This window comes from Anabrus simplex, chromosome 1 (genome assembly GCF_040414725.1).
Source record: "Anabrus simplex isolate iqAnaSimp1 chromosome 1, ASM4041472v1, whole genome shotgun sequence".
In the NCBI taxonomy this organism is placed as follows: Eukaryota; Metazoa; Arthropoda; class Insecta; order Orthoptera; family Tettigoniidae; genus Anabrus; species Anabrus simplex.
The window spans coordinates 932,418,776-932,441,432 of NC_090265.1; the positions used below are offsets into that span (position 1 = coordinate 932,418,776).

The 22,657-nt window shown below is 37.7% G+C and overlaps 1 protein-coding gene across 3 annotated transcripts in view; it reads right to left on the minus strand.

Moving 5' to 3' along the window:
• The window catches only part of Pop2 (CCR4-NOT transcription complex subunit Pop2), a 223,969-nt gene that overhangs the window by 145,705 nt on the left and 55,607 nt on the right, over positions 1-22,657 (minus strand). For all 3 annotated transcript variants that reach the window (XM_067136670.2, XM_067136669.2, XM_067136671.2), the window contains exon 4: positions 4,668-4,810. In XM_067136670.2, the coding sequence (XP_066992771.1) occupies positions 4,668-4,810 (143 nt within the window). The remainder of the gene's footprint in view (positions 1-4,667; positions 4,811-22,657) is intronic.

The window sequence follows — 22,657 nt, forward strand, 5'->3', positions numbered from 1 at the left end:
ATACGGACCATGAAGCTGATTTTATGTAATGCTCAGTAATAGCGAAATTCAAAGCATATTTGATGTTTTAGGCTCTGATTTCAGCACTGTTAGTAAGGAAGAAGTTATTAGTGATCCTGGGCATGAATGAACACGAAATATACCACCAGAGATCTTTCGCGTAGTAATATCTACGATGTGGAATGCCGAATGAACTTTCTCCTGCCCCTCAAGATCCGATTGCGACTGCCGGGTTTGAACCTACGATCTTGGTACCTGGATGTGAACACATTACCACTGATCCTCAGACTAAATCTTAATAATAATAATAATAATAATAATAATAATAATAATAATAATAATAATAATAATAATAATAATAATAATAATAATAATAATAATAATAATAATAATAATATAATAAAAATCTTCCAGGCTATTATGCCGTGGTCCACTCCTCTCGCTTCTCCCAGACGTTTCAACTACTGCTGCGGTAGTCGTCTTTGTGGTGTCGTGTAGATACGCTCTCCTGTATCCCGCTGGCATTAAGGTAGTATTATGCTCAATATGTTAACACTCTGATCCCCAATATTGAAAATGAAAATCCACAGCCTGTTTCCAGTCATTCGACCGAATCAGGAATGAAATGAATGAGGCCCCCATCTAGTTAACCCCTATGCACCCGTAAGCGGACTGGTACGCGCTCGAGCGGCTGGGCCAGGACTCCACAAGCTGGTGTGGAGACTGCAAAACTTGTGGGGATTATTCATACTTTCACTGTCTTCTCATCAAAGGTGCTGGGGAGCCATCAATTTTAATTTCCTCCAAGCATCTGGATAGGACAGCTTATCCAGGGTGGTGGTGACTCATTATCAATCATCATACATCACCAGCATTCCACAATATGACTGCATAAAATGCTTAAAATTTCAATAAAGTAGCAGGGAACCTTCATGCTCAATACCAGATACCAGTATGAACCTGCCTGCTAGAAACATTATGAAGTTCATTGTCATAATTATTATTCTATGTGAAATGATTAGGAGGTTGATTGGTTCGATCCCCTAAATGGGGGCAGCCACCTTTTGTATTTTTCTCTCTCAAATCATGAAAACCTGAGTCTAATCATCACTGTCTTGGTCTCTGTCCGTTTTTCTTACCTTCCGTAGTAGAATCCATTAGTCTACTAGGTAACATATCCTTGTCCATTCTTATGCAACACCGCCAATGAAGCCAGTATTGCCTAGTATGAAAATCAGAAACTATCTTCAGGGATGCCAATGGTGGGGTTCGAATCCGCAAATACCAAGCCAAAAGACCCTTATCGCATAGTCAACTCAATTGGTATGGAATACACTGCAACTGTGATCTTCAGCCAATCCAGCATTATCTATCACCCAGTCAGAGCTTAGATCAATAATTTTTAAAAAATGTTATGAGCGCCCCTTTTTTTAAGGCTACATGTGACAGATGTCAGTGTCTTTCAGATATATTTTAAAAATCATTCCAGGATAGAGAAGGAAATAAAGAACAATGATACATAATTAAGATTAATGAATGAAGAAAGGCAGAATACAGGCAATTTAGTAGGCCCTACAGCTAGCAAAACTAAGGGAGTAGGAGAGAGGAGGGAATGTGTGGGATGTGGTATACAGGTAAATTAGCAATTCTAATATCATCTCTTACTGGACTTTTGTCTCATCTGACTGATGACATCTTTTCTTCAGTCTTACACTAAAACATGCACGTCATTTGCATCTTTGCCAAAATAAGACAACGTTTACCTTTCCTATGCTGAAACTATGAAACCAGATTCTAGATTCTTCACTGTTTTGAATGTTGGTATGACCACCATGCTCAGCTTCTGAAGGCATTGGTGGGATATTTCCATACAATTTTGATGGGTTTTGTATGATTCTGGTCAACATTCCAGTTTATTACTGATGATAATCTTAACTCTGACAGCATGCCCTATACAATGTTGTACAATGATAACAATTACGCTGTCCACTCAACATGACGATGATGTATACTATAAAAATAAAAGCAGAAAATGATAGATCATTGCATATATTGTACCAATACATTAAAAAGAACACAGAAAATAAGTGTTGAAACAATATATCCTAAAATAGTTACATTACCACTGTTTTTGCTAAACATAACCTCTTGAACTTATACGGTAGCTCTCTCTTAATCTCACTCAAAGCCTGTAGTATGTTGTTCAAGAAAGATCTATATCATACAACTGTTTCATATAAGTCGTTAGAGCTACAGGAGTTCATTTCATAGTGTGAAATCTCAGATAGTGTACTGCTAACATTCCAGATTTCAAGTAGATTAGGTAATGATCCTGACAAGGGTTGAATCCAAAATCTCTTCTATAGCCAGTGTGCAAAGCATAAGGCCATCTAGCTTGAATGAACATGCTTAAGCCAATTAGAGAACATCACCATGAATTTCGCAAGTTAATGTGCAATACAATATTTGGTGGTGGTGGTGGTGGTGGTGGTGGTGGTGGTGGTGGTGGTGATTATTTTAAGAGGAAGTATAACTGGGCAACCATTCTCTATTAACACATTGCGGACCGGGTGCCCTTCACCCCATGCACAGCCCTGTTCCCGGCCACTTTCTAACTACCTCCAAACTGGAGTGCATGCATTCAAATAAACTGCCAAAACTTCACTAGCCTTTGAAGGACTACTGTGTTTTATTCTGGAGGCATTCCTGATTAGTAGTTGAAATGCAGTTAGGTAAGTATTTGCTGAAATCTATTTCGGCTCATAGTTTTCCGAAATATATGGTTTTCTATTAGGGGATCGGTTGGCCAGTAATCTTTCAGATATGGTTTCTTAACCTGCCCTATCAATATACACAAAACAATTTTTTAATTTCCCTCCTAGGGACATTAGTCCACTTTGGGTTTTACGGGATACGTTATGAGAATGTGAATTCTGCTCATAGTATAAGTTTATCTGCTCAGCTACATAATGAAAAAGTCCTCTCAAACATAAGTACTGATACTTGTCCTACGTTTCCAGGTTCATTAGGCCATACCTTCATATCAGGAGCATGTTCAAAATCCTCTAGCCTTGGTTTACTGTTGTCCATAACCTAGTTGTCAGAAAACACTATATTATTTACAATATTTAGAATATTTACACCCATAACACAATTATGAGACTCGTCCTGCGCCACGCAAGTTCCACACCTTGAAGATAAGGATATCTACTCGTCATCACTTGAAACATTTCCGTTAGAATGTATTTCATCATCGAACTCTAAATATTCAGCATCACTTCGACATTCTGAGCCTGTATCAGCACATAATACGCGAATAATTTCATCCCTGTCTAAACATGTGCGATCCCTGAGCGCTGCCATCTTGCATGGCTCTTCAAACTTTGTAAACATGTTGTCAGGAAATGCAAGGAAAAGCTATAATATGAAGAATAATCGAAAAAAAATGCGACTATCGATTGTGTAGAACCATACATAAGAGTTCTAGCACCCTTGACCTCCAAATAGTTCCGGTATATATCAAAAGATAGCACTAAACTTCAGTCTCCTGCTAACACGAGATAACTCGGGACCGGTCCGCAACGTTCGGCCAGGCATGCACGAGTTTTCTCGGGACCGGTCCGCAATGTGTTAACATTAATCAGAGGGGAAAAATGGAAGGGGTCCAACACTACAAAACCTGAAAGTATCGGCTAAAGAAAGACAGGGGCAAAGAAGGGCGTGAAAATTAAAGAACCCCTAGGCCCTGACACCTAAAGCCATCAAGGCCAGAGAAGAACAAAAGTTGACCGAGGGAGGTCAGATAGGATAGATGAAAGTGAGGAGCCTGGCACAAGTAAGTGGAAGCAATGCCAGGACTCAGGTAAGGGCCCCGTAGTTACCAACCCAAGCTCACACGTTAAGAGCCTCTTGGGCTCCTTTTAGTGTCCTTTTACAACAGGCACGGGTTACTGTAGGTGTTATTCTACTGTTCCCACACACAGGGGGAAATACTTTTGGTCTGGCTCCTTCGCTGAATGGTCAGCACAATGGCCTTCAGTTCAGAGGACCCCAGGTTCAATTCATGACTGGGCCAAGGTTTTTAATAGTGTATGGTCAATTACTCTGGTTTGGGAACTGGCTGTATGTGTTCATCTTAATACACTTTTCATTTACATAAAACACACCACACTACCCACCACCAGAAACACGTAATAGTAAATAAAATCCTCCACGTAGGATTGAGATCAGGAAGGCCATCCAGCTGTCACACTGGGCGAAATCTACACCAATCGCTGACCCCAATGAATTAGGAAATGGCCAGAAGAAGAAGATGAAGAGTGTGTAATAGAAAGAAGTACAGAGAGAGGGAGAGAAAATATTTTTAATGTGGACTTGACTATCAACTGATACCTGATTACCCTCATTCTTAATATATATTCAGATTTTTTTCTGAATTACAGAATCAAATGTTTCCCATTCAAACCGAATGGCATGAAGCACTAGAGAAATGTCTTGTGTAACATTCATGTAATATATTCACAAAAGTTACAGTTTCTCTCTGTCTATAGGTTCCTAATGTATGACTTTAGACCAATGTTCCTATATACTGATGAGAAAATAACAGGGTTATCAATAAAGACCATTTGAACCACTCTAAAGTATGGACCAACTGATGATTTTCTTACCATAGCAACATAGTGGTATTTCAGCACCACCTGCCGGATAACTTTAAATTCATCCTCCAGATTATGCTTCCATACATCTCGAATGCCACATTCTTCGTTGTTTGGAATGTTGGTATGGCCACCATGCGAGCTACTGCTGTTCGCTACATTAATGAAATGATGGGGGGGAAAAAAAAAAGTGACATATAATAACTCTGACAAACATACACTAATAAACTAATCATGTAAATTACATATGCATATTACATAAAAAATATTTGTAAAATAATATCATACACCATAAAAATATCCATATTATTTCACTGAAAATTCACAGAAAATAAGATGTTTTAGATGAAAGAGAGAGTAGTTCTTTATTTCATAATTTCAAAGAACCATCTTTCCTAAACACCTTGGGAGTATGAGGTTATAATGATGGAATTATTTTGCATAACTATCATTACAAAATTATCAATCCCGAAGCAATGCATACCTTACCCCAAATATAAAACATATCAGGAAGTAACACTTTTCAGCTTCATGTCAACTTTATGAAACTCTGTTTATAGTTACAAAAATAACAGGAAAAAAATAAATAATTTTATCTGTCATAACATTATGAGAGCTCCTGAATTTATCTAGAGAGATTCTGGAGCTTGAATTGTATTTATTTTAACTTTTTCAGAATAACTGCAATATTAGTGGTGATAATACACAGGTATTCCATAACCTACAAAGAGATAAAGCTTTCAGCATGGAAATATACTGTTTTATTTTTGCATTTTTGATCTTTGAATTGCAGTCCCTCAATATGTTGGCCTTTTCTTTTTCTTTTTGTCCTTTTTGTTTTACGTTGCAATGGCACAGATAAGTCTTATGGCGATGACGGGACAGGCAAGGCCTAGGAATGGGAAGGAAGCGGCCATGGCCTTAATTAAGGTACAGTCCCAGCATTTGCCTGGTGTGAAAATGGGAAACAATGGAAAACCATCTTCAGGGCTGCCGACAGTTGGCTTTGTCAGAATAATATGGTTACATCATGTTGTTTGGGGCAGCTGTGGTCAAATAATATTGAAAATGATTCAGAGGGCAATTCTCATAAATTTATATAAAAATAAGTGCATGTATGTGCAAAAATAAATGACAGTGATACCACAAAAATAAATAGTATACTTGTTCTGACAGACAGCAGTTGAGCAGATGATTTAAGCTCCTGATATTCTTATACTAGATTGGTCACTAGAACCATGAGATAAAAATTGGTCATTTTCTCAGGAATTTCAACTGGAACCTTGGATTAAAAAGGTGAAACATAAGAATGAGAAAGAAGAATAGTTTAAACAGATACAAATAAGTAAAAAGCCAAAACAATGAGAGGGGAAGAAAATGAAGTACATACAATTTTTAGTATTTCCAGCAAAAAGATGACAGAGAACATTAATATTTACTTTAATATACTTTAATATGATGGTGTCTTATATATAAAATAAGATAATATGGAAGGAGTGAAATTATACACACGCAAGGTTTGCATGAAATAAAGTCGATTAATGTCTCATTAGAAAGGTAAAATTGATGAAGATGAAACAGGAGAAGTAATACTTCCAAAATTTGATGACACTGGAAGATCAGAACAGATATATGATTTGAGCGGATGATTATCATCTTGTATTTCCTCTTAAAATTATCACCGACAGGAATAAGATATCAAGCATTGATGCAACAAAATTGCTAAGAAGCATTGGGAAGAAGGTCTATCATCTTGTATTTCTCCTTAACATAAACATCAATAGGAATAAGACATCAGGCACTGATCCAACAGAGTTGCCAAGTCCAATACAGTACATAAGGGTGTATCAGATTGGTAAACTTGTATTCTTATTCTTAGAGGGATACAATCATTATAACATTAAAGAAAGAGAGCTGACAGATGTGAAAATAGAATACAATCAATAGACCAATTATATCATCATCATCATCATCATCCTCTTCTGATGCCGGTATGTCTGAAGAACAAACATCTTAGGGTCCACCTATTCAATAACATTAGTTTGTATAGTGTCCTATATAACTGGGACTAGTTTTGACCCCATATATATTGGGTCATCTTCAGCCACGATCTAAATGGAAGACATTCTCACGTATAACCTATTGGGTCGTGACTGAAAATGGTCCAATATATCTGGGGTCAAAATTAGTCCCAGTTATATAGGACACTATACAAACTAATGGTATTGAATAGGTGGACCCTTCACTACCCTTTGAAAGTGATCGACAGTCAACAAAGACTATAATGAAATTCATAACTTATGCCTACTCTTTTGTCGGAAATCACCCAGAACAAAAACTCACTTTTCTTGGATTTTTTCAAGTTCTTGAATCAAGTAATCCTGGTGAGAGTCCCATACATTGGAACCATACTATAGTTAGTGTCTTAACAGAGAATGATATGCCCTCTCCTTACATCCTTACAGCAGCCCCTAAATACCTTTCCCTATAACCCGGTGCAGAGATCTGTACCCTTCAACTGCAATCCAATTTATGCGATTACCCCCATTGAAGATCTTTCCGAACATTAACACCTAGGTACTTACAGTGATTGCCATAAGGAACTCTCCACCCCCCAATCAATGCAGTAATTAAAACCGAGAAGACTTTTCCTATTAGAGGAACTCACAACCTGACTTTTAACCCCGTTTATCATCTCACAACATTGTCGAGTTCTTTTTGCAGTTGCTCACAATCATATTTATTACTATATACAATATGACATCATCTGCAAATAGCCTTATCTCTGATTCCAGTTCTTTTGTGACAGTAAGACAGTCATTGCTGGATGCAATTAGCATGCATTACAAAAGCATTGAAGGGAACGAAACATGTTCCAATTTATAATATGAACTGAGGATTCATCAATACGGGAGAAATGAAACTAATATCATATGAGAAATATGTTTCATCACAATGCTGTTGGAGCTCCACTTAGAAGGACGCGTTTTTTGCAGTTCAAGTGCTCTCACTGCTTCAAATTGCTAATCTTCTGCAACTGACGAGGTAAGCTTGTTAACTCCATTTTAATACACTGTGTATTCATATCTTTGGCAGAATTATAGGTTACACTTAAATAATTGCTTAAAATAGCAGAGATTTTTTTAAAAAAAATTATTTCAAAGAACCCATTCTTCAGAACCAGAAAAATTGCCTGGTATGAGGTGCTTGTCTGGCAACATTATGCAAGAAATTGACTACAAATTCATTTAACACTATTGAAAAATCACCCCATATCTGACAGCAGTTCTCTTATCCCCCCTTCCAAGCATTTATGATTATTAAAAAAGTAATCGAAAGTTTACAAAGCTGTAAAAATTAGCTGGTAAAGAATTATGTATGCCACCAGCAACAGTTGTTTTCCAAGAGACTGTTTAGCATAAGTAGTAGTAGGTAATAAGTAGATGCCAACAAAGTTAGAATGCTTGGATTTTTTAACAAAACTTACAATGCTATTAAGTTACTGCTTCATCATTCATCTGACTTTTTAAACGGTGTCAAATACTCTTTTAACATTTGGTTTTTGGAAAGATGCTTAACTAACTACAGTGAAACCTGTTCAAGACAGAAGTTGTCGGGTTCCAACATTTTTTCCGATTTGGATAGGTTTCTGTATTATTCAGGTAAATGAAATACAGTATTAAATGTGACATTGTTTGTTATACACTGTTTTTATCTGAAAAGTCTTAAAAGTGAAAGGCATACTATATATTGTGTGAAAACTTTCACACTAGGCAACTGTACCTATGTTACAAAGAGCCTCAAATGTCTTAACCATCAGTGAATCTTGATGTAATTACAATTCATGGCACAAATTTTGCAAATACTTAAAACACTAAAAGTTTAATAACCACATTAAATTAAAAATGAACACTCTAAGGCTACTACAAAATTATTTGTCAATACACACAAATATATTTCTTGCTGCTGGAGCTCCAAAAGTCAATTATCTTCACCTGCTTGGTGTTGCGCTAGACTGAACTTTTCTCGACGGATTCTTTAACCCGGTATAAATATTCATATAGTTCAAGCAAACCCCTGACATGTGCGAGAGCTTCAATAAGGTTCACGATTTCTGGGGAGTCATCATCAACTTCTGTCTCCTCTTCCTCGTTACGTTCATCATCACTTTGCCCCGTATTTTCCTTGAGTCTCTCACTAATGATTTCTGTCACTAAATCAGCAGTTTGATACGGCGACACATCACAATTGTTGTTGATGTATTGTGCAGCATCCATGTCAAAGTTTCCAGATGAACACATGGATGATATGGCCTGCATACTGTCTTCCACTTCGTCCAAGAGTTCGTTATCTCCAGTCCAGGGAAGAAAATTAGCCTTCCTGAAGCATTTTGTAACAGTTTCTTGCTTTATTTTCTGTACTGCCATGTGGATCCAGTTTGCAGCAACAAGCCTTTCGTACCTCATGTTTTCAAAGCAAGACTAATTTCCTTGATTAAATCACTGGTTTAAGTACCTCTGAAGAAAACAGCGCTCAATTTATGTGTCAGCGAAGCATACCATATGGTGTTAAATATACTGTGCATTGTAATGGTTGAAATAGACCTCTTGCTTCATTTACCATTTCGATTCACTTAAGACATATATCCTCACTAAGCACATCAAAAGTTAACAACAGAAGGTTAGTACTCAAATACATTCCCCATAACAGTAGAAAAACAAGCTTTGAACACAAGTAAATTATGGTTTATAAACAGAGAGGCCAGACAAGTTATCTTACAAGAGAGTTTAAACACACACAGGACTACGTAACGGAAAGGAACAAATATGTGTTAAATCAAAAGGGACACGTAATAGAACGAACACAATGGCAGATCAGTGTGGGAAGAGGAAGCTACAGAAAGAGGAGACAAGGGCAAACATGAAAACACATAAGGACAAGGACAATCTCCACATCGTCATACAATCCCAGTTTATCTCCATTCATCTCTTCTCAACCCCTGATAAGCTCATTATTTTTTTTTTTTTTTTTTCTGTTAGAAAGAAGCCGAATTTTCCAGCTCATTACTGCTTCTCAGCTTCATCAGAGGGCGGCGTCAACACTCACTGAGGGGCTACCTTGATAGTTCTTCAATCTTGATGTGGGAAGTGTAGGATAAGGAAAAAGCCAGATAAATACATGGGAAGGGAAGAAACATACGATAGAGATTAATACAGGTAAACGATTAGGAACATAGGACAAACACAAAAGAAGAAAAGGATAACAACAGGATAATGTAAGTACTGGAAAGGAACAAACATGTGTCAAATCAAGTCAGAGAGAACGAACCAGAAAAGTAACACATAATAAAACAAATACAATGGCAGAGGGGAGCAGCTGAAAAGAGCTGAAAGCTTTAAATACCTGGGAAGTGTAATTGAAGAAAATGGAGTGAACTGGATGGAAATCAACGGAAGAGGAAGGTAAGCAAATGGATTCTTTAAGAGTGTGGAAGGATTGATATGGAACAGGGATGTACCACAGAGATGTAAAGGAATTATCTAGAGGACATACTTTGTACCAATTTCGATATCTTTCTTCTTCTTCTTCTCCTCCTCCTCCTCTCGGTGCCTATCTGTTTCGGATGTTGGCGATCATGACGGCTATTTTTGTCTTATTTGTGGCAGCGCGGAACAGTTCGGTGATGACATATTGCACCAGCCTCTAAGATCAGAAACATGGGTGATGAAGGAGAGGGACAAAAGCAGAATACAAGCAGTGGAAATGAAGTTTCAAAGGTGTCGAGTAGGTTTAACAAGAATGGACAGAGTAAGAAATGAGAGAGTTCAGCAAATGGTAAATGAGGTACCCCAACAGGAAAAGATAGAAAAATCAAGGCTGCAGTGGTATGGACATGTTAAGAGAATGGTAGAAGAGAAGATACCAAGAAAGATGGAGTTGAAGGGAAGGAGACCTAGGGGAAGACCCCAGGGACAGATGGCTCAAAGGTGTAAAGAAGAGCATTGAGGCAAGAGGAGGGAACTGGATGACAGTGAGAGAAGAGAAGGGGTGGATGGACAGAATACGATGGAAAGGCTCATGTTCCAAGCAGACCCAGCCTGTGGTTGGAAATTGCTTCAGAAGACGATGATGATGATGACAATGGCAGGTCAGTGTGGAAAGAGACAGCAACAGAAAGAAAGAAGAAACAATGACAAACATAAAAACTCCTGAAAACGTATGGCTCTCCTACAATGACCTGCCATTGTGTTAGTTCTTCTTCTGTATTTACCTGGCTTTCTTATCATCCTACACTTCCAACATCAGGACCAAAGATCTGTTAAAGTAGCCCCTCACAGAGTGTTGATGCCTACCCTTCTGATGAAGCTGGGAAGCAGTAACGAGTTTGTTGGGGCCTGAGAAGAGAAGGCTGTAGTACAACTGGGATTGATGAGGAGTGAGCCTTATCTGCTCAAAAATGAAAGTGTATGAAAATGAAGAGATTGTCATTGTCCTTTTTTCATTTTGATCCTTGTCTTCTCTTTTTGTTACTCCCTCTTGCCACTGTATTTGTTCTATTATGTGTTCCTTTTCTTCTTCCTTCTCTCCATGTATGACTTGATAAGAAGTAAGTAATTTCACTGATATGAAACTACTTTGTTTGATATTACACAATCATATCCATTGCTAATATACCATAAATATGGACAGACTTGACACAGAAGTACCACACAAGAAAAACTGCATCAACTCAATCACTGTCCCATGGAAAGTGGACAAGGAAATTTACAACTACACTGTTGCTGTAGGTCAAAGTTATTGTCATGCACACAACCTATCAAAGCATCACCCAAGCTAGGAGCAATGCAATAAGCTGGAGAAGCAGACTTACAGGGCATGGGGGAAGATGTCATTCCAGCCACGAAGTAAGTGACTAAAGCTGAGCACAACGTTTGGGAAAATACCTACGGAAGACACTGAAGATGTGAACAGTCTATAATGTTAGTGAGCCTTACTCAAAACTTAATCACTCAGTGCAAGAATAACTTTCTACCTTCTAATAACTTCTTACTTCATAAAAATTTGTTGAACTTAAGTTGAAGTTATATTTATTTAAAGAATTTATCATGCTGAATAAGGAAAACGGAGAAACAGAGCACAACTTACTAAGGCAAAGATACAAAAGACACGCAGAGAGTGCATTAAAACACAAAAAAAATATTTCAACATTATGTCTTGCCTCTCTACAGCATCACCTTGTATTGAAATTTTCTCCCTTTGATTGATACAGACTTTAAAATCTCTCTTGTCTGTGTCATAGTGAACAAACAATGTACATGTTCATGTGCCTGTCTTTGAAAGTACAGTATCTATTCTTTCTGTATCTGGACTCATTGCCTGTATTCTACCTTTTATTTTGTTAAAACTAACTTGGTATTATATATTTTTAAGTTCATACAGTATTATTACCATTTTTTCCATCAAATATTTTATGCATGTACTGAACTTGACTTATAATATCAATTCTCTCACTCACACAGTCTCAAAAGTTTGAACATGCAAATCAATAATGTAGAATGGATTTCAATTTACATAAATTGTTCAAACCATAAATAACTTAAGAACAAGATTTACAGACAACGAAGTTATGAAAATTTCAGGAAAAACAACAATTCACACTTGAAAAGATTACAATTTATAAATTTCATTGTGTGGTTCCGTATTGGCATTAACTTCAACTTTGTTTTTAAGAGATGATTTCCACCTTCCCATACTTTTTAAGATGGAAATTATCTCTTAAAACAAACTTAAAAAGATTACGAAGTATGGTAGTATGGTACACGCATAGCATTCATTTAACAAGTTTGCTACTCGAAGGAGCATTTTACATAGCCCTTTTCTCCTACCAACAAACATACACTGACTGCACCATCTGAGTCTTGTGTTTCTCCTCCACTCTATCCAGGGCAGTTAACAACCTGTCAAGAAAAGTTTAGATCATGTTTTCCCAACATTTTTCTTATTCCACATTACACTTAATTTAAAACCATATATTTTCAGGGTACTTGTTTAAAGACTGTTATATCAGACCAATAATAGACAGTAATTATTGAAGCCCTGATTTAATTACCATAAAAAAATTCAATTTACTACCTCACTAATAGTGGAAATCATCATGTCAAAAACTGAGGTGACAAAATCAAGTAAAAGCAATCACAAACATTCCTCATGCATTGGCCAAGGTTCAAACTACACTACTGGCAGCTTGAAGAGAGCGACAATGACACTCGCCCTTGAAAAATAAAATGTTTTGTAATCTTCATTTCTATAGCAAATCCCTCAAGACTGCTGAAGCAGAACGTAATTGTAGATACTTCATTAGAGGCAATAGAGTAATAATTGGTCATGATGATGATGATGATACTTGTTGTTTAAAGGGGCCTAACATCTAAGGTCATCGGCCCCAATAATTGGCCAAAGCTAGAGAAGATTTACAGCTGGATTGTGCCTGATACCCATCTACACAAAGTGAACTTCCTGACTGAATGGCTTGCAAACAAATGGGACATGCCATACAAGCTCCTTTGTGCTATATCGAATATTATCATAATTTTGTAAATATAATTATTTTAAGGTTTTTATTTTGTGTTTCATTTACAGTATAATACACTTGAATACATTATTTCTGATATCTTGTGTCTTGAGTGCCAAAATTTGATAATTTTATGTATGTGTTTAGCTCAGGATGAATTTCAGTACCCAATATTAGTATTTTTTTTACTCAAGAATGTTGGCTCAAAATATAAAAAATTTTATGCATGTGTTCAGCTCAAAATGAATATTGCAGTGCTCAATAACTTGTCCTTTTTACTCAAGAATTATACAAATTTTATTTATAAAATTTTACCATTCAATGATTTCTAAGTATTACAAAATTCATTGGTCCACTATATTCATAGGAACTTTGAATTTGAAGAGGTATATTATGCAAATTTTAAATGTTATTTACTATCAGAGAGTTAACAAAAGAGAAACAAGATTATGGTTGATTTAAGAGAAATCCAGTTGTGGCTACCATGAGGACCAAATCTTACACTGTGTCACTTTAACTTGTGAATACATATTAAAGACAAAAGTGTTAAATAGCCACCCCACACATTAGAAGCTGGCACAACATTAAAGGGCTATCACACCGATGAGCTCAAACACACATTCAAGAATGTGTTTAAATGCTGTGAGCTTTGTTAGGAAGAATAAGACTGCTCCATCCTGTATCATCTGCAGGCTACGTTTTACCACTTACTTACAGTATCATAGCATGGAAATATATATACAGTCGAACCTGCCCTAACGGACACCCTTATTCAGCGGACACCTCCCTATACGGACAATTTTCCTCGGAACCGATTTTATTTTACATAAGACAAGTGTTAAATTAGCCTCATTTAAGCGGACACCTCGAAATCCGGACAGCGGACATCGCCATTTGTCCCGTCCACTTGACTTAAGCGGACACTTTACACGTTGCAGGACAATTTATTACGCCGGACCACGTGTCATCCTTTTTTTTTAAACCATTCTTCAGACATAAGGATATCCCTTTTGAATGTTTGTACTATTTTGAGTGCGAGGGAAGAGAGTGTACATCGGAATACAGTTCCACCTAGTGGTGTATAGGCCTATTCCGAGAATTCTAATTGCCCAGAAATGCTGCCAGACTGTTGACTCACAGGTTACCTGGGGATTTTCATCCCTTCTTGCATCATTCTATTCATAACTCGGATTGTCGCTGATAAGGTCGAGCTCAGGTTGTCAACTTGAGAAGGAAACGACAGTACAGGCGCTAATTAGTGAGACAGAAATACCGTAGCATTTGAGTTGTCTGTTAAACATGAGTAACAAGGGATGATCATGTTTAGATCTCGAGGCAAGAAGAAATGTGATTATGAAAAGTGACAAGGGACTTTCAGTGTGAAAGCTCGCCGAAAAATTCAACTGCGGGAAAACTAAAAATAAACGCTATTGTGAAGAATAGAACTGAAATTTTAAAGGAGTGGGTGGAAAATAGAACACTATGGAACCATTTAACAGACTTTATTCCGTTTTCAAGAATACCGCAGTTAAGAAAACATGTGCTAAATTAAATTAAATGTTTGTAAATGATGTAATGATAAATGATAAAGCGTATGGCTTTTAGTGCCGGGAGTGTCCGAGGACAAGTTCGGCTCGCCAGATGCAGGTCTTTTTATTTGACTCCCGTAGGCGACCTGCGCGTCGTGATGAGGATGAAATAATGATGAAGACGATACATACACCCAGCCCCCGTGTCAGAGAAATTAACCAATTAAGGTTAAAATTCCCGAGCCCACCAGGAATCGAACCCGGGTCTCCTGTAACCAAAGGCCAGCACGCTAACCATTTAGCCATGGAGCCGGACTGTAAATGATGTAAACTCACTTATAACTCTCTATGTAATACTAACACAGAAATGACTTAGAATAATAAATATAAAGATATGTATGCTTATGTATGTATGTATGCTTATATTTAAGGTGGATGTCCTCTGCCGTTAAAATGTTCGATTATTTTTACAACTTGTTTTAGCGGACACCTCTCGTAACGGACATTTTTCCTCCAATGGTGTCCGCAGAAGGGAGGTTCGACTGTATATAAAGAAACTTGTCCTGACCGACTGATTCATCATCGCCGAGCCAAAACTACTGGACATAAAGAAATTAAATTTTGGGGATACATTCGTATTAACTTGTAAGTGCTCACTAAGAGAGAATTTTTGGATATTCCATCGTTAAGGGGGTGAAATTTTAAAATGAGTGTATCTATATCTCAAAACTTTAAAAATTTGCAGATGTAAAACTAGGTATTTAGAATCTTCTTTAAAAATAAGGAAACACGTATTTTTTTGTTTTCGGAAAATCCCAATAGGAGGGGTGAAAAAGGGTGAAAAAGGGGTTGAATATCTTTAATGAGGATACTTATATCTCAGAAACTGAAGACATTAGAGACATAAAAATTGGTATTTATTTGGGATTTCCTTTAAAAATAAAGAAACATGTATTTTTTTGTTTTTGGAAAATCCAATTAATGGGAGGTGAAAAGGGGGGGAGGTGAATTTTTAAAATGAGTGTATCTGTATCTCAAAACTTTGAAAGTTTACAGATGTAAAAATTATATTTAGAATCTCCTTTAAAAATAAAGAAACAGGTATTTTTTGTTTTCGGAAAATCCCAGTAGGAGGGGTGAAAAAGGGGTTCAATGCCTTTAATGAGGATACTTATATCTCAGAAACTGAACATATTACAAACCTGAAAATTGGTATCTGGGATCTCCTTTAAAAATGATGATATTTTATTTTTTGGAAAATCCAATTAGTGGGGTTAAACAAGAGTATACAGTATATCTCATAAACGTAAAATATTACAGACGTAAAAATTGGTACTTGGAATCTTCTGTAAAAGTAAAGAACCATAGGTGATTTATTTCTGGAAAATCCACTTAAGGGGAACTAAAAAGGGGGTGAAATTTTAAAATGAGAATTTCTACAGTATATCTCAAAAACTTAACATGTTACAGAAATTAAAAATGGGGTTGAATTTTTTTAATTAGGATGCTGATATCTCAAAAACTGAAGATGTTACAGATGTGAAATTTGGTATTTGGAATCTGCTTTAAAAGCCAAGAAACGTATTCTTGGAAAATCCAATGAAAGGGAAGGGGGGGGAGGTGAAAGAATGGAAACATTAATTGAATTAATTGTATGAGGATACTTACATCTAATAAAAACTAAAGTTGCTACAGACGTGAATATTGGCATTTGGATCTCCTTAAAAAACAAAGAAAAACGCGTTTTGGTGCGGGGGGGGGGGGGGGCGAAATCATTTTGGGGGCGGGAGTGAGAAGGAGTTGAATTTCTTTTATGAGGTCACGTATCTCAAAAATTTGAAGATGCTAGAGTCGTTATAATTGGTATTTAGTAGATCCTTTAATATTAAAGAAACAAGAGTTTAATGCCGAAAAATTCACTTTGAGGGTGGGGGATTGTGAAAAGAAGTGGAAAAAGTGAATTATTTACTGAAGGTAACAGACGTGAACATTGGTATTCGGAATCTCCTTTAAACATAAAAAAACACGCTTTACTTTTTTGGTTGGGGGGGAGGGATAAATCACCTTACCAGCGGTGGGGTGAAAAAGGAGTTGAGACCAACTGATTTTATTGTTCATAATGTACTTAATAGGAGCCTCTGTGGCTCAGGCGGCAGCACACCGGCCTCTTGCCGCTGGAAACAGGCTGTGGATTTTCAATGTACTTATTCTGCTCACAAACCGAATATTTTTAATCATCCGTGGGTTCGTTTTCAAGAGCCATCTTTTGCTTAGGAGAACGTTCCTAGATTACAGTAGATTCTCCTGGCATATAAATAACAATTTAAACACATTTGAAATAAACAATAGGAATGATACTGATGGTGCAATTGTTCACCTCTATAATAAGGTCAATAATGCATGGAAGTATATCATTCGTATCGCCAGAAATCCTGTGCAATTGCATATGCGCGACAATGGTTGGCAATGGCAGCCGATGTACGGTAATTTACTGCCAAGTAGCGGTCTTGCATCTTGCTGTGGGGTCCTGAACAATAATAATAATAATAATAATAATAATAATAATAATAATAATAATAATAATAATAATAACAATAATATTGTTCTGGACTGTCCTCAAAATATGCGGACCGCGCTGCAAACAGGTCCTGGCCGGGTAATGACTACGAATACAGTCCGGCCACGGGTTTAGTACCGCCAAGGCACCCAAGACGACAATACGCCGGATCTCCTCAAGGATTTGATCCATATTAAAAATGCTTATCGGAAAAGATGGCAAAGATTTAGGGACCCAACTGACCGGGTGGAAAACTTGGACCTAGGCTGGGAAGTACGAAATCGATTGCTGGAAAGAAAGATTGAAAAATGGGAGGAACTTTGCTTTATCTCTCAGAGAAAGAGTCAGATCGCGAATTTGGCGGATTCGCTCAGAAAATGAGTCAGATCGCTAATTTCGGCGGATTATATACAAAACGTTAAGCATTCAGTTATAAATTTCAGTATAATACCATAGCGAAGCACGGGTATCTTGCTAGTAATTTATATCACAACAGCTGCTTGCTGCAGTGACGTAAAGGAAAGCTCACTAGAGAAGTCCCAGTGGTTGGCAAACTTGCTGTAGATTATAATATCAACCTGTGGAATTACATATTGTTGTCCATAGACTGGATTGATGCAGCTCTCCATGCTGCCCTATCCTATGTTAACATTTTTGCATAACTGCTACATCTACTCTAATCTGTTTGTCATATTCATACCTTGGTCAACTCCTGCTGCTTTTAATGCCTATACTTCCATCAAAAACTAACTGAATAAGTCCTGGGTGTCTCACGGTGTGTCCTACTAATCTATCTCTTCTTCTGGTCAAATTTTGCAAAATCGTTCTCCTCTCACCAATTTGATTCAGTATCCTTCGTTCGTGATTCAATCTGCCCATTTCACCTTCAGCATTCTTCTGTAACACCACATTTCAAAAGTTTCTGTTCTCTTTCTTTCTGAGCTAGTTATCATGCATGTTTTACTTCCATACCATGCCATGCTCAAGACAAAAGTCTTTAAAAATGTCTTTCTAATTCCTGTATCAATGTTCGAAGTGAGCAAATTTCTTTTCTTAACAAAGGCCTTCCTCGCTTGTACTGGTCTGCATTTTCTGCCCTCCTTAATTCTGCCATCATTAGTTATTCTACTACCCTATTAACAATATTTATCTACTTATTTTACTTCATTTCCTAATCCAACATTTTCTGTATCACATGATTTCATTTGATTGCACTCAATTACAGTAGAGTCTCGTCAATCCAAACTAATTGGGACCGGAGACTGTTCGGATTATGAAATTTTTGGATTAACCGGAAAATATTTTCTAATGATAATGTTTTTACGTCCCGCTAACTACTTTTACGGTTACCGGAGACGCCTAGGTGCCAGGATTTTCTCCCGCAATATTCTTTTACGTGCCAGTAAATCTACTTACACGAGGCTTACGTATATGACCACCTTCAAATACCACCGGACTGAGTCAGGATCGAACCTGCGAAATTGGAGTCAGAAGGCCAGTGCCTCAACTGTCTGAGGAAAATAGTTTCTACAATACAGTACAGTACATACTGTAATTTGAAATGTCCATTCTTTAGCAGTTACATTAACAAAATAGTGTATACAATTACAGTAGGGCACTTAAGAACCCGTAGAGGAAAAAAACGACAATGAAAATGACATTAGGGAGTGGATGGAAGCTGACTGTCATCAATTACAAACAGACCAAGTAATTGTAGCTATGGTGGAGAAAGAATCTGGAGTTGATGAGGAACAGACTGACGACGAAGAAGACCACAATGAACAACTAGTGTCACATTCAGATGCCACGGCCGTCTTAGAACTTGCCGTACGCTATGTCGAGCAACACTCCGCTGCTACGCCCACTGATGTGATGTTTATGAGACACTGGTTTAACACTGCATCAATCCAATCACTACGGCAAAAGAAACTAACAGACTTTGTAAAGATAAACAACCAGTGATTGATGGTTTATGATGTGTAATTATTTTTACGTTAAGTTATTCTACTAAAATATGACTAATATAATGCAAATAAATATCATTCTATGATATGTTCTTTCATTTAAACACGGAGAATTAAAAAAAAATTAATGTTTCAGTTCGGATTAACAGAACTTTCAGATTAACGGGACTCTAGTGTAATTAATTTATTTTTATCTTGTACTCCTTCTCCAAGATGGTGTCCATACCATTCAGGAATTTCTCCAGATTTCCTGCTGTCTCAGATATGAGGGGGGATCAAATATAAATGGGATTTTATTTTTTATTTAAATTCATCTATTGAAAAACACAAGGCAATTACAATTTATTTTTCCACATAGTTACCTGCATTGGAAATGCATTTGTCCCAGCGTATGGGCAGCTTTTCGATGCCCTTATCGTAAAAAGAACAGGGTCGTGTCACCAGCGAGTTGCGCAAGAAGTCGTCCACACTCTTGGCATCTTCAAATCGTTGCCCTCCTAGAGCTTCTTTAAAGCCGCCCAAACAAATAGAAATCGCAGGGTGATAAGTCCGGACTGTAAGGAGGATGATCAAGTGTAGTCCAGTGCATTTCCTGTGGCTTGGAGACAGTTAGAGCTGCAGTATGGGGTCGTGCATTGTTGTGAAGGATGATGACTTGTCGAATCGGGTGGTCTCATCTTTTGCGGCGATATGCAACCCTCGCCTTTTGCAACAGCTCGCAGTAGTAAGCAGCATTGATTGTGCATCGCTCATGCAAAACATCAAACAGCAATGATGTCTTTAACCGCACGAATGTTTTCGTCTTTAATGCTGGTCCGAAGACGGCGATCGTGTTACTGATTCCCTCTCCTTGGATTGTGATTGCCTTTCCAAATTCCTCTTCGATTACCTTTAATGCCTGTTTTAACATCGAAAAGCAGAGGGGCAAATTGCAGCCTTGTCCCACTCCTTTCTGGATTGCTGCTTCTCTTTCGAAGTCCTCGATTCCTATCACTGCAGGCTGATTTTTATGCAGATTATAGATAATACTTCTTTCCCGGTATCTGACTCCGATCACTTTCAACATCTCAAATAGCTTGGTCCAATCAATATTATGGAATGCCTTTTCTAGATCTATGAATGCCATGTACGTGGGCTTGTCCTTAAATCGATCCTCTAAAATCAGACGTAAAGTCGCTACATTTCTTCTGAAGCCAAACTGATGTTCTCCCAACTGAGTTTCAACATGTCTTTCCATTCTTCTATAAATAACACATGTTAAAATTTTGGAGGCAATAACGGAGCGGTAGTTTCCATACTTTACATGTTACAAACTTCATATTTGGTCCGTATTGAAAATGTACATCAATTTAAGATTATTAAAATTTTATTAGTCAACCTATTCATTTGTACTGAATAGGTTGACTAATAAAATTTTAATAATCTTAAATTGAGTTTCCATACTTGTCAATAGGAATATGTATAACAACATTTTGCCAAAAAATCGGATGGCACTTCTCCTGTATCATACTTCTTGCACACTAAATGGAATATTCTCCCCATGTTGGTTTAAGGTGGTCAGTAATTCAGAGGGGATGTCATCATCAATTCCAGGGGCCTTGTTCTTATTTAGATCTCTCAAAGCTCTGTTGAATTCTGACCTCAAAATTTGGTCTCTCATTTCTATCAGCATCAACAGCCTCTTCCTGTTCCAGAACCTTATCATCTAATTCGTTCCCTCGATGCAACTGTTTAATATGTTCCTGCCATCTTTCTGCCTTGCCTTCTTTCCCTAGAAGTGGTGTTCCATCAAGTTTTCCTTTCCCCAACGGTTTCCTTGATTTTCCCGTATGCAGCATCAACATTTCCTAAAATGATACAACTTTAAACATCCTTATGCTTCTCTTTCAGCCATTCTTCCTTAGATGACCTGCACTTTGTATCTACTTCATTCTTTAACTGCCTGTTTTCCTTTCTGCCCTCCTCATTTTTTGCATTTATTTGCACAGTTCATTAATCAGGTTTAATATCTCCCGAGTTATCCATCTGCAATCTTTCTGCCTTGACTTCTCTCCTTAAAAGTGGTGTTCCATCTGAGCTCTTAATATTCATACATCAAGTTTTCCTTTCCCCAATGGTTTCCTTGATTTTCCTGTATGCAGCATCAACATTTCCCACAATGATACAACTTTCAACATCCTTATACAGGGAGAATAATTTAAGAGTTCAGACTTCTGCTCGTATGCTGTGGGAATTCCCAAGCGAGCACCATAAGGCTTGTGTCAACACTGGCGAGATAAGAAGTGTTCACTGCCAGCGCGCAGCTGTTTAGCACTCTGTCCCTCAGTTTGCTAGAACTATTGGATTTTTAAGATGTATTGTGAGGTTATGAGGTCCACTCAGCCTACGTGATTAGAATTGAGGAGCTATCTGATGGTGAGACAGCTGCCCCGGTCTAGAAAGCCAAGAACAACGGCCGAGAGGATTCGTCGTGCTGACCACACGACACCTCGTAATCTGCAGGCCTTCAGGCTGAGCAGCAGTTGCTTGGTAGGCCAAGACCCTTCAAGGGCTGTAGTGCCATGGGGTTTGGGAGGTTATTATCACGATGGTTAAATACACTACAGAGCAAAGAATATTTTTGGTCGAGTGTTATTTGCAGAAGAAGAAGAAACAAGTTAAAAGGTGCCTTCAAAAATTCCGTAGACAATTGCCCGCTGCGACAGTGCCACCAAAACGTTACGTGCATCAGCTCGTTTACAAGTGGTGTAGTACTGGTTCTATAATCAATAAGAAAAAGAAGCAAAGGAGAATAGCTCTCACACAGGAGAGGTTAGAAGATATACAGGCAAGACTCCTGGTCAGTCCACATAAGTCGCTTCGGAGAGTAGCTCAGGAAAGTGGAATTTCAACTTCTTCAGCACGTAATGCAACAAAATTGTTAAATTTACGATCTTATCGGACTCATTCAGTCCGTAACATACTACCTACAGATTTCAATGCAAGAATACAATTTTACAATTGGATAATGAATAGTGTCCACGACGGTACTGTGGATCCGAACTTTCTTTTATGAGCGACGAAGCCTGGTTTCATTTGAGTGGATATGTCAATTCACAGAACAATAGAATCTGGGATACAGACAACCCGCACATTTTACAGCTGAGACCTCTGCACGATGTGAAGGTGGGTGTGTGGTGCGCTATCAGTGCCCGACGAATTATCGTTCCGATATTTTTTCAGGACACGATTACTTCTGACCATTATATTCACAACATTCTGGAACCATGTTTTGCTGAACTGACTGAAGAAGAGAAAAGGTACGGCTATTTCCAACAGGACAGTGCAACGGCCCATACGGTGCGTAGCTCTATGCGACGGTTACGGAAAGTGATCGATGA